The sequence below is a fragment of the Heloderma suspectum genome, chromosome 2 (genome assembly GCF_057233095.1).
Source record: "Heloderma suspectum isolate Gila_16-S chromosome 2, 16-S_ref, whole genome shotgun sequence".
NCBI classification, from domain to species: domain Eukaryota; kingdom Metazoa; phylum Chordata; class Lepidosauria; order Squamata; family Helodermatidae; genus Heloderma; species Heloderma suspectum.
This window is the reverse complement of record NC_139459.1, coordinates 92,113,934-92,127,053: the sequence shown is the minus strand read 5'-3', so window position 1 is coordinate 92,127,053 and position 13,120 is coordinate 92,113,934. Positions and strand designations below refer to the sequence as shown.

The 13,120-nt window shown below is 42.8% G+C and overlaps 1 protein-coding gene across 21 annotated transcripts in view; it reads left to right on the top strand.

Moving 5' to 3' along the window:
- The window catches only part of AOPEP (aminopeptidase O (putative)), a 237,667-nt gene that overhangs the window by 13,953 nt on the left and 210,594 nt on the right, over positions 1–13,120 (top strand). For all 21 annotated transcript variants that reach the window (XM_084834121.1, XM_084834128.1, XM_084834117.1 and 18 more), the window contains one exon: positions 7,442–7,608. In XM_084834121.1, coding sequence (XP_084690247.1) covers positions 7,442–7,608 — 167 coding nt within the window. The remainder of the gene's footprint in view (positions 1–7,441; positions 7,609–13,120) is intronic.

The window sequence follows — 13,120 nt, the reverse complement described above, 5'->3', positions numbered from 1 at the left end:
GTGGCATGGAGCATTTTTTATCAGCTTAGGCTGGTATACCAACTATGCCCTTATCTGGACAGAGATAGCCTAGCTACAGTTATCCATGATCTGATAACTTCTCGTCTGGATTACTGCAATGCGTTATACGTGGGACTGCCTTTGAAAACAGTCCGGAAACTTCAGCTGGTCCAAAATAGGGTAGCAAGATTGTTAACAGGGACTGGCCAACAAGCTCATACTTTTCCAGCTGCACTGGCTGCCAATCCATTTCCGGGCCCATTTCAAAGTGCTGGTATTAACATTCAAAGCCCTTAACTGCTTGGGGCCAGGTTATCTGAAGGATCGCCTCCTCCCATATGTGCCTGCCCGGATCTTAAGATCATCCTCGGTGGCCCTTCTCCGTGAGCCCCTGCCAAAGGCAGTGAAGTGGGTGGCTACTAGGAGGAGGGCTTTTTCTGCTGTGGCACCCCAGCTGTAAAATGAGCTCCCTAGTGAGGTTCGTCTGGCACCTACATTGTATTCTTTCCGGCACCAGGTGAAGACCGTTTTATTTTCCCAGTCATTTTAGCTTTCTACACTTTTAGCTTTGCTGTTTTAAATCTGTATTTTAAATCCCTGCATTGCTGCTAGGTTTTATTCTGGTTTTATTGTGGTTGTATTGTTATACTGTGGTTTTAATGTTTTATATATTTTATATTGTTTTATTGTGTGCTCTTTGGTTTTAATTTTTGTGAAGTGCCCAGAGAGCTTCAGCTATTGGGCGGTATAGAAATGAAATGAATAAATAAATAAAAAATTTTACATCTGGATGTCTGTATCTGCCTTGTCCATGTAAACAAAAGCCATCTGCCACTCCTTCCTTGTGGTTTCCATAGAGTTTGTCCAGCAGGGCCTGAGAGTGATTCTGAAATTTGCATGTATATGTAGCCACTATTAGGATTTCCTTGTTAGGAATTCCTAGTTGCAGCAGGGGACAAAACTTCAAGTTAGGCTAGATTGTATTAAGGTGGTAAGCTTATCGCTGGGCTGTAGTGCTTCAGACTGCTGTTGGGGGCTCACATGATTGAATGTTTTTCCATTAACACCCCCCCAACACACACACACACACACACACACACACACACACACACACACATCCTAGGTTAGCCTTCACTCTCTGACATACATTTTCTACATGGAGGGAATATTTTTGTGTGGAGGAGCCTTCACCTACAGTCTGAAGAGGTACAGGTTGGACACAGACCAACCACCTCAGTGAGAGCTAGGCCTAAGTTCTTCTGTACTCAGTTATACTTTTATAGTTATTTATATATTGGCTGATCTGGTCTCCAGAGGCCTGCTTTAGGGGTGACTGCAAGAGCTTTTGTGCCCGGTGGGATTTTTTACTTTGGACAACTGATTCTCATGCCATATAACAAATAAAATATGTTAAACTCCCCCTGATTTTTTTTTTAAAAGGCCTGTTATGTAGCATAAAGAATGCAATTTGAGAAACCAGGCCAGTGATTCTTCAGGCACATGGAACTGGTTGCATGGTTCTTTGGATCCTGGCTATAATACTTTTAATTTGGAATACGCTTTAAATTTGTAATTCCTTCCCCCCTGCCCCCAAATCCTGTGAGGTAGATGCATGACTCCTGACTCTCCTTTTTTGTTGTCTTTGTTTGATGGAGTCCAGGAAGATGCAGAAGTAGCATTGCGTGTAGCAAAGTTATAGTGACTGCACAATACATTTTGTGTCTCTGATAGGATAGTAGGGTGAGCTCTGCTGGAATGAAGCTGAAAAGAACTGTGTGTGTGTATATATATATACACACACACACACACACACACACACATATATACTCTGGTACATAGATTAGCAATTAATTGGATCACTACCTAATACAGTTGTGGTCCGGTGGATTGTCTCTCTCTATTTTCTCCTAAAATATATGTGAAGGGCTTAGAAAAGAGAAGAGTGACAGTCAGTTCCATCATCTTAAATCTTCTCCCACGTTATTATGAATATTTTTAGCTCTAGTGTGAAGTCTCAGTGTGTGGGAGGATAGCGGCATGTGCCACGTAACAGGTGGTCTGGCTGTGCTTCCTCTCCCTTCCGCACACATCATGATAAAAGAATGGGGCCTGCTGGGCTACTGAAGTGAACGCCTTGAGAAGATAGGGATAAAAGGTCACTGAGCTGTGCAGCTTCCTAAATATTTCATTTAATGTGTTGTTTTTCATGTGTGAAGCTAGTGACTGAGGATTTGAATCAATTTTTCTGTATCTCTGGAAAGAAATGTACATTAATAATACTCACTGAGAGTTAACATTCTTGCTGTCATATGTACAAAAGCCAGTTCTTGGGCTCGGTTACTTAGTCACATTCTGGCATGATGACCAAAAACCTGAACCTAGAATAGGGCTATGCAGATGAAGGGACTATGCAGATAGAGAATGGCCTGCTTCTCCCATTGAATTCTTTGCTGCAATTTGGAACACAGCTGAAAAGGGGCAAAACCTGCTCCTTATTCAGACAGTAAAATTACATGGGGCAGGGCAGGTTTAGCATCCATTCAAGTGGTCTTCTTGAATTCCTTACCATTTTCTCATATATGTGAGTGGCTGCCATTCACTTCTGTGGGACTACACTTGGGAACCATTGTGTTAGGGTAGGGATGGTGCTAGGTACCTAAAGGATCTGGGGCTAAGGCCCTAGGACAAAAAATTGCATCATTTTAAATATGCTAATTTTCATATGCGAATATATGTGTATAATTAGAAATAATTGCTATAATTTAAAATTTTATAGAAGGCAAGCTAATTAACCTCTTGTTTGTCCTAAATTGTGCTTGCTTAAAACCTACCCTTCATGCACCTACACTTTTTCTTGGTCTTTTCAGGCCAAATCCACATGAGGAGGATGGAGTGCCTGGGTCCAGCAAAGAGCTGTATGGCACCTTAAACATTTGCCAATTAATTGCAAAGTGAGCATGCCACAGTGGCAAGGGAAAGCGTAGGAACATGTTGTAGACTGGAATAACCTGTGCTCTTAGACTGCAAACTTATACAATTGCTAGGGAGTAACTGCCATTGTGGGATTTACTTCTGAGTAAATCCTCACTCACTTCCCCCGCCCCTATCACCAACAGCACCGGACAGAGACCTCAGGACTGGAGGATGTTGCCTTGCTGCTCCTGGTGCTTGGACCAGGTGAGGGGGCAGAGAAAGTTGCCACCAAAGGTGGTTCCTCATTTTATTTCAGATACTTTATTTGGTAGTTTCTGGGATTCTAGAACAATTTTTTAACAGTTCTTGGGTTCTAAGTTCTTGAAATCCTGAAATCTACAGCAAATATTGCCATATTAAGTTTCTAGCAACCTCATCATCATACAACTCTTAAAGTACCAAAATGCATAGTTGGAAACCTTTATTAGGACCAGCCAAAATTCCTAATAAAGGTATTGCCCAGGTGTAGATTTTGGGTTTTGTTTCTCATGGACAGCATGGCTACCTTTGTTTTCTGTTCTTTGTTTTTTAAATTACCAAATTTATCAATCCCCAGATTTCTCTCCAGATCCAGATACTGGAACTATCTTCAGGGTGGATAAGCAGGGTGCAGCTCTGAGCACATTTACTAAGGAGTAAGATTCCAATCCTACATAGACTTACCTAGGAGTAAATCCCACTGAACTCAGTCTGACTTGCTTCTCTGAGTAAACATGTTTAGGATTACACGGAAAGTCTGATGTAATCTTGAACATGTTTCCCCATCCACAGTTCTCTCTATCCCCTCAGTTGTTTCCCTACCTTGCATAATTTCCTGTATCATCTCATCTGCCTTTTCCCATCCCACAGGTCTCTTCTCTATAGCTATGTCCAGGGCTGGACCAAGACATTTTGCTGCCCGAGGCAGAGCAGCAAATGGTGCCTTCTTCCCCCTCCCCTGCCCCCAGTCAAGAGGCATAGTAGTATTCAAAGCCAATCAAGTTGTTTTGGCCCCTGAGGCAGAAAATCCCACAAGCACCTCTCCCTTCCTTGGCACTGAAGAGACAATAATAATTAATACATTAAATAATGAATAATTTGCCGCTTTTTCATGATGTCCCAAATCAGCTATCTGAGGCAGCTGCCTCAGGTCTAAAATGTCTCTCTGTGTGCGTGTGCCTGTAAAGGACCCTGTCTCATAAGAACAGCTGTATTTGTAAAAAGGGATGTATGGACAGGGGAGAGGAAGGAATATGATTTAAGAAAAAATCTTCAGACAGAAAGATTCAAGGGAGGCAGAAGGAAAAGGAAACACATGTGGGTAAAAAGCCAGCCAGTCCAGGGGGATCAGATGTAACAGAGATCACCAGGACTCCTGTACCTTTATTTTAGCAAGTGACATTTTTCTTCAGTTACATGAAAAGCCACATCTTTCAAAATAACTTTCTGTATAGTAGACTCCAGTCCATGAAACCTTATTATCCCACAGGAAATTTGTGAGTCTTTAAGATGCCACAAGGCATTGTGGCTTTTGAACACAAAAGAGCAAGGAGCCCCTATCCTCCTCCCACATCTGTTCACCTTTCTCTAGCCTAGTGCAAACGCCTGATGCCAAGGAGGACCATGCACCCACCAGAATCTGGCCACGTGGATCATGCAAAAAGCAGGTGCACTCCAGAAAGATGATTGCAGAGCCAAGGACACACTCAAGCAAGCCAACAAGCTAGGGCAAGCCGTACACTCATTTGCCCCAAATTCAGGCATTACTGCTCATTCAAACTCTTTTTGCAAGCAAACCCACTTCTGCTGCCCTGCCCCCCCCCCCGCCGCCCCCATAAGGAGCCTGGGCCAGCTTGGAAGAAGCAACAGACGAGGAAGGCCTCTGGCACTCCACTTGATATGTGAGCAGCCAGTGTGCCTGCTCTTCCTGTTTTCAGGGCCTCGCTACCTACAGTGGTGCAGTGCACAAGTGCAATTGCCCGGTAGCAATTGGCTGGGCCGGTCTCTGCAGAGCTAGGCACACTCCAAGAAAACCACGTGACAGTGGTGCTGTGAGGCAATTTTGAACTCTGCATTTAATGAAAATAATGAGCAGACTGTGGAAGGAAAGGTGGTAGCCTCCTCTCCAGTTTAAAAGGCTGGTGCCATCATGCTACACTCCCTATTAGTCTGCTAAAGGAGTGAGTCCTAAGATCTCTGGGCGGGGTCATCTACATGGGTGATTTAGTGAGGAGGGAGAGCACTTCAGGATCGTTCATGACACATGACGTCGTCACCACCCCGCAGCAACCCTGCAGCGTCCCCCTCAAAACGAGCATTTTCTGAAAGTTGTTTCAGTGTGTATTTTTCTTTAAATGTGGCTTCTCTGCACCTCAGCTGCAGTGTGCCCCAGTCTGCGTGCTGGGCGTGCCTAGGGGTTGGTCTGTGCCTGGCTGTGACCTTTGGTCAAGGGGTGGAGCCATCCCTCCGTCCCCCCCCCCCATTTCCTTATTTTTTGCCATTGGCAGTAGCATACTTTTGGAACGTAGGTTTTCCCCCATTCACATCTTGAAAGAGTGGACACAAGGCTATGACTACTCTGAAGTAACTCATTATCTTCAATTGGGGTCGGGAAAATTTAAATTTCTGGATCAGCAAATGTACGCAGAAGTCTCCTGCCGCCTCTACTCTCCTCAGCTGATGGCAGCTTTGGAGGAGCATAGCCAGGACTCCCCTAGGAGCCTTTCTTTGTTTCCAGCATTTAGTCCACCAAGCAGAGTGGGGGCTGGAAGACTTGTCTCCTCCCTCCTACTCACCCTTGTCCCCAACAGGAGGCTAATAATTCCCTGGAATCAGCTGGGCAGCATGTGTGTGCGGGGGAAATGTCACACACTCTTCTCTTTCCTCCTTCTCTCACTTTCCTGCCTCTTGGCAGTTTCCTCCCTTCATTGCTGAGAGATCCTCAAAAGCATAAGGGGATGGGCAAGCCTTTTGCTTCAAAGCTCCACTCTTATGAAGCTTTGAAGGACAGGAACACCTTTTGGCAGTTTCAGTCATTCCAGCTAGTCTCTTTTTCCCATTCGCAGTATCAGAGTAATGCTGTTTCAATCATTCAGAATAGAAAAGTAGCTTCTTTACATCCACGTTAGCACTTTTGGGCCCAGGCTTCCCGTTTAGCATTACTTCCCATTCACAAGCTGCTTTACCCATTGAGATCACATAAGAGTTTCGCTGTCCCAGTTGGTCAGAATACCACAGTAGCGGCTTTACTCATTCACAGAATGCAGCCTGTTTTCCCCACTCATAAAAGCACAGTTTTAATCTTTAATCTTTCACAGTATCCCAATGGTAGATGAGAGGCGAGAGGTGTGGGGAGGAGCTTTAATTCAGGAACTTTAATTCAGTGCTTCCAGTAAACTTCCTTTGAGCAGGGGAGCATGGACAGGGGGAGGGAACAACCCTCTTTCGTTTGCTGAGCAGCACCTACCAGGTTGATGACATTCAGTTCTACTCTGCCCACCCAACCCCAAAGTATGGGGTTTCAAGGGCTGTGTGACCCATGAAAGTGGGTTTTTAGGTATGTATACTTCACTTTTCTTGCTTCATGTGCCCCTGACGGACCAAAGCGATTTCGTGAAAATCTGAATATAACAGAAAAGTGCTTCTCATTGCGTTTTCATGTAGATCTGGTCCTAGTAACTGCAAGGCTACTGAGTTCAGAGGGCAGAGGCAGGCTTGTATTAAGGCAGATGATGATAACTGGGGCAGCTCTTAAGATCTGGACGCAGCTGAAAAAGATCCTGGGCCCATGCCCAGGTGGGCCTCGTCCTTACACCGCCAATGTGTTAGGGGCAAAACGTACGTTATATCACTGATAGTGTGTGGCCTAACAGGGATAGTGATGGGGATCCTGTAGGCATCTGCAATATATTTCTGGGTAGACCAGCCTTCTCCAACCTGGTTCCCTCCAGATGTTTTGGACTACAACTCCCAGCATTTCTGACCATTGGCCATGCTGGCTGCAGCTGATAGGAGTTGGAGTACAAGAATCTGGAGGGGACCAGGTTGGGGAAGGTTGGTGTAGTCTCTGCACAGAGATACAGGAATGGTTTGGATGCAATGCTAACCCTTAGTTTAGTTTAGTGTTAGGAGAACAAGCTGATCAATTTGTGGACTGTTCTGTAAAATCTATGACATGATTCTGGACAGTGAAAAATTTGTTTTGTTTTGAAGCAGAATATCATATAAGTCCAAAGAGTACAAATATGTTATGTTGATTTTTTGTCTTGCCTCTTAGTTGCAAATATAAACCCAGAATTCATAGAAATTGTATTGAAAGATGCATAAAAGCAAATCTCCAACACTTTGGTTCTTTCTTCTCAGGCGAGATTGAGACCAGATGCACTGCGGGTATTGATAGTTTGAATTTCTATTTCTATTGGGAACTCAGTATTTCCTGTAATTAGTAGTACACATTACTTCACTCTTATCTTTTTTCTCTTCCCTATAGGCCATGTGTTTATACAGTGGGGTCTCCAATAAACAACAGGGCCCTTTTTCCATGCCAAGAACCTCCTGTTGCCATGTCAACATGGCAAGCTACAGTCCGAGCAGATGCATGCTTTGTTGTTTTAATGAGTGGGGAAAATGCAGCGGAACCAACAGAATCTGAGGAAGGTACGGCATGTATTTGCCATCTTAATATATTAAACAAAATGTCATTTGAAGTGTTTTAATATGGGAATAATACTTCCGCCACACAGCCTGGTGAGACTCCCAGGCTCTTTTGTTCAGCTCAGCTGTCTCTGACTCCGCCTCTCTCTAGTCAGGCCATAGGCATGGTAGGCCTAAGATCTGGGAATTGTTGTTATTGTTGTTTCACTGCCTTGTTGTGGCGAAGGGGCTTGCGCAACTCAGTGAAGCCATAAGCTATGCCGTGCAGGGCCACCCAAGACGGACAGGTCATGGCAGAGAGGTCTGACAAAATGTGGTCCACTGGAGAAGGAAATGGCAACCCACTCCAGTATTCTTGCCAAGAAAACCCCATGGAACGTATCACAAGGCTAAAAGAGATGACACCGGAAGATGAGCCCCTCCGGTCGGAAGGTGTCCAATATACTACTGGGGAAGAGCAGAGGGTATTTCCAAGTAGCGCCAGAAAGATCTGGGAATAGGAACCAACAATCTTCCTTATTATATCTTCAAATATAATATCTTCAAATTGGGTGGCTGCTCTTCCTTCAAGGCAATGGGGGTACCACTAGCTAGGCTACAAACATATTTCTATGTCTTATATGTAAGAGATCTACAAGAAAGTTGAGACCTGAGTTTCCCATATGTGGGGTTGCAAAGCCAGTAGGATTGCTGAAAGGGAAAGTGCAGTGCAATCCTATGCATGTTTAATCAGAAGTAAGCCCCTTTGAGTTCAATTGGGCTTACTCCAAGGTAAGTGGGTACAGGATTGCTCCCTCAGTGTTATTCAGAAAAGCCTTACAATGTAAGGTCTTGACTATAAAGTAGTTCAGTGCATTAGGGTTCCAGATTGAAGGCCTTCACCTGTTAACAATGTTCACTTTGGTAGATTGTCATGTCAATTGAGGAAGATTTATGTGTATTTGTCTCATTTGTGCTGTGTTGGATTATAATTGTAATCAGTTTCGACATGAAATTTAATTTCAAATTGAAAGAAAGTTTTAAAGAAATGGCAACAAAAAGAACACACATACAAATGCAACAAGATCACAAAAGAAATAAAGAAACTCATTGTAATCCTTTATTGATTTATTGATTTGATTTATTAGCCACCCATCTGGCCTGCTACCTGGCCTCTCTAGGCAGCGTACAGTACTAATAACAAATTTACGTAATCAACTGAACAAAACAACAACAACAACACTGCTCTAAAAAACCCTAACCCACTCCAAAAAGCCTGCCTGAACAGGCAGGTTTTTAAAGCCTGATGGAAGCTCATCAAAGAATCCTTAGTATATCATGGATATGCTTGTGGATCAACTAGAGTAAAACAGCCTAAGGAGAAGTTCACTATATCTACTGAAACACCGGATATATAATACCAAGGGTGCAGAACCAAATTGGGGTGGGGGGAATGGATACCCCCCCCCAGCCCTCCGTGGACTGTATGACATCAGTTGGGCATGTCATGCTTTTGACATCAGTGGCTGTGGTCCCGCCCACCTGATGTCATTTGTTCCCTGGCTCAAGAGCTGCGTGGAACTTCCACCCGATGCTTGGCCCAGGAACCTGGCTTTGCTGCATGCAGGCTTCCCCAATTAGGGAAACTCTGCACACATTCTAGCCAAGCAGCTTTTCCTTTGCCCACCCTTGCAGGAAAGAGGCAGGGTGGTTGAAGGAGATGCATATATAAGTGTGTGTGTGTGTGTATATGTATATGTATATGAATGAGATATGTATATCATAGAACATTATAGGCATCTGTACTTGAATGGAATTTGATCAGATTATAATCTGTTTTAGGAGCCAATCTTGGTAGAAAAGTGGGCTAGAAATACAATAAATAAAATTACTGATCTTCCTTTAAAATACACAGACGCGACAACCAGGAAAATATTAAGGCTCCACTTCCATGCATTTTAAAGGGACAATACCTGAATAATGCATTCATGCACCTTCATAACAGTTGTCCTGCACTTTCTATTTTGTAATAAGAACAAATAGGTGTGTGAGAAGCCTCTGTGAGAGAAGAGGGCATGTGTTGTGGCTAGACAGAGAAGTGTTGCAGGGGGTTATAGGACTTGGGTAAGTAAGAAGTGATAGAGGGGTTTTAGGAGACAAGAGAAGTAGACATACCCATTCATGTTTTGGTGGCAAGGGGGAAATAATATGTGCACATTTTAAAGGGGATTGCTGTCAGTTGGATGGCCTTAAAAGTGAGTTAGACAAATTCCTGGAGATGTCTATCAATGGCTACTAGTCCTGATGGCTATGTGCTACCAACAGTATCAAAGGCAGTATGCCTATGTACACCAGTTGCTGGGCAACATGGGTGGGAGGGTGCTCTTGTATTCATGCCCTGCTTGTAGGTTCCTGGTCAACAGCTGGTTGGTCACTGTGTGAACAGAATGCTGGACTAGATGGACCTTTGGTCCGATCCAGCATGGCTCTTCTTTTGTTCTTATGTTCAATCTATAGTCTTTGTGCCCTTATTATTTGCAATAATTTTTGTAGCACTTTTCTGTGTACAAAATGCTTTAAAGTTCTAGGGAGACTCTCCATTAGTGTTTTATCTGGTACTGTAATGTCTGGCTCACTCATGCGGGATATGGCACACTCTCCAACCTGTTGTCCTGAAGCTATTTCTCCCTCAGTGTTCTGTTTTTCCCCAAACTACTTTTATGATTTTTTTTTTCAGTGGTTGCAGTTTTGTGTGCTACCTAGTCATGTGTGTTCCAATTTAGTGGTATTATAACTTTTGCTGTTGGGAGTGGCTTTCAAGCTGTAGAAGCTGTTTTGGCACATTGCTTGGACAGAGCTGCTTGCTTCCCAGTGAGCTGGGCTGGGGCTCCTGCATCTCCTTCACATACCACAGGACAGTGGGATGAAAAATAAGGACAGGAGGGGGAAAGGAGGACAGTTTCTCAAATTTCCAAATGTGGCCACGGGGCCCAAAAGGTTGCCTACCCCTGTGCTAAGGTGTGCATGCAGTTACCTGATGTAGGGTGGAAACCTATGCATGTTTAGACAGAAAAAAGTCCTACAGCTCCCAGCATTCCCCAGCAAGCCATGATGGTTGGGGAATGCTGGGAGTTGTAGGACTTCTTTCAGTTTAAATATGCATAGGATTGTGACCCTTAAAAACAAACAACCTAACCTGGATTGGCAGCATGACCTCTCCCTTCTCCTGCAATTGCAGCACTACGTTGTGGCTTGGCTCATGCTATAAACACAAATGATGAAACACTCATGACCTTTCAAATTCCTCCTACTCCTCCCAGAATTACAGCTTATGCATTGGTGTGGCACTTGATCACGTTATAACGTGATACGGTGCATACTGTGCTATATTTATTAATGTGTGCCCACAGAGCAATAATTGTATTTGGAAAAAATAGTAGCTTAGCGATGCCTTCCAAACAAAGGGGCTCCTATCTATTTCTCAGTCTGATTATATGCATGTTATGCAGAAGTAAGTCTCACTGAGTTCAATTGGACATTCCCCCAAGTAAGTATGCTTAGGTTTGGAACTTTAGCATTTTCTTCAAACCCTTTAATGAAGAAATGAGGCAGCAGTATTTGTGGAAGACTTCTGTAACTGAAATTCTGTAAGTGAAATTCTTCAAATCTTAGCAGTTCAACATATTCTGTCATACTTTTGCTAATTCTTTGGTCAAAAATTATCTAAACAAAGCATAGCTTTCCTTCTCATTACAGTTTTGCTGCCACGTGAATTAAGTAAACACTTCTGAATGGGAAAAAGGGTGCTTTGTAACTTGGAAAGTGTAACCATGGCTGGGGCGGGGAGGGGGAATTCAACACACTGTTGATTAGTGTGTCACAAATGACATCAGTGTTCCATAGCTTTAGTACTGATTACACTCTGAATTAGTAATCAAAGCTGTGCCTTCTGGTACTTTGGAGAACAGAAAAGGCATTTGTTTAATTTTGTTCAGGATTTGCAAAGAGCCATCACCCCTCCCCAATTCATAACTGAAAGCCAGTTTATGGGTCCCCTCTCCATCTTAAGATTTAATGCAATATATTTCTCATTACGCAAATGCCAGAGACTGTGGAATGGTTCAGTGAATGGAATTAATTCACACAACACACTAACTCATGGTTCAACAAACAACCCACAGTTCAAAACAACCCACAGTTCAAAACAACCCACACCCAACCACTGAGTGTGGGTTAGTGTGTTGTGTGAACAGCCCCTGTATTTTGTTTTATTCAATTGCTTATTTTATAAAAAATATAGGTGTGTCCTGATGGAAACAATAAGCAGGAAAAAATACAAATACAGCAGCCAACAAATACATTTAAATGTATGTATTTTAAATGTATTTGTGTGTTTTCAACCAGAATATGCGATACAAAATATTTTAAAATCATTTCTAAGAGTTGAACTTTCAATAACAAACATAGCATGCCATAATCGCATCTAGCACTATTTAAAATTAAAAATGTTATTGCTTCAAATTATATATTTTGTATAGTTTCTGAACAGGCTGGAATCATCTACCAGTTATGTAGATTTCTATGTAAACCTGGCTGTAGGAATTGATTTCTGCACAAATCATTGGCACAGCATATTAAAGGGAAGGGGTTCACTTCTCTGTTTTTATATTTTTCACGAAACACCAGTTACAGTCCAAACTCATGGCAGTGTTTATGTGTATGAGTTGGATCATTTCAGTGCCACGTGGAAATGTGCATTGCATGAATATTTCTTTCATTTCTACCCTAGATGGTGCTGTGTCCAAGGGAGCCACACAAGGCTTACTGAGACAATAGATAGCAACAAGTGTAAGAGGAAGATGTACTGTAGATTTAACACAGTAGGCAGAAAGGCACCGAGCAAGAAGGGAGAAAAACAACGTTAGGGACAGGAGACAAGGCAATTAAGTTCATTTAATTTCTTTTACGTTCTTGGAAACAACAAGAGGAAGAACAATAAGCTCTCATTAAAATTAGAGAAAAATAGGCAAATAATAGTATCCATGCTAGTTTCAGGAAATAATGTGCATAATAGGAATGCCACATAAGCAAGTACAAGTAACATGAGAATTTCTCGTAGTGGTGAGGACTACAGCTGCTGTATAAAGAGCCTTGGAGAAAATAAACTATGGGTCACTAGGAAGAGACCTAAAATCATCCCTGTCATTTATCTAACTTTATCTAGAGCACAGCTGGCATTTTTTTAAAAGAAGTATTGTGTATGAGCTGGTATGAAACTTCCATCTGTAGTGTTGGGCCTATGGTGGCTGCTTCAGATGTGCAAGTCTTCACTTGGTACATTAAGTGATGAACATACATGTGTGAACAGGGACTTTGACTTCAAGGACAACAGTGCTGACATAACAGCAGCCACAGGTAGTGAACTTCTTTGGTTCTTTTCCAGTTCTCAAGAGGGTTTTATAGATTTAAACATAATCCATGCCCTTTGAATCTCTTATATATAAAGACAACATCCATCAAATACAACTGGGTAGAA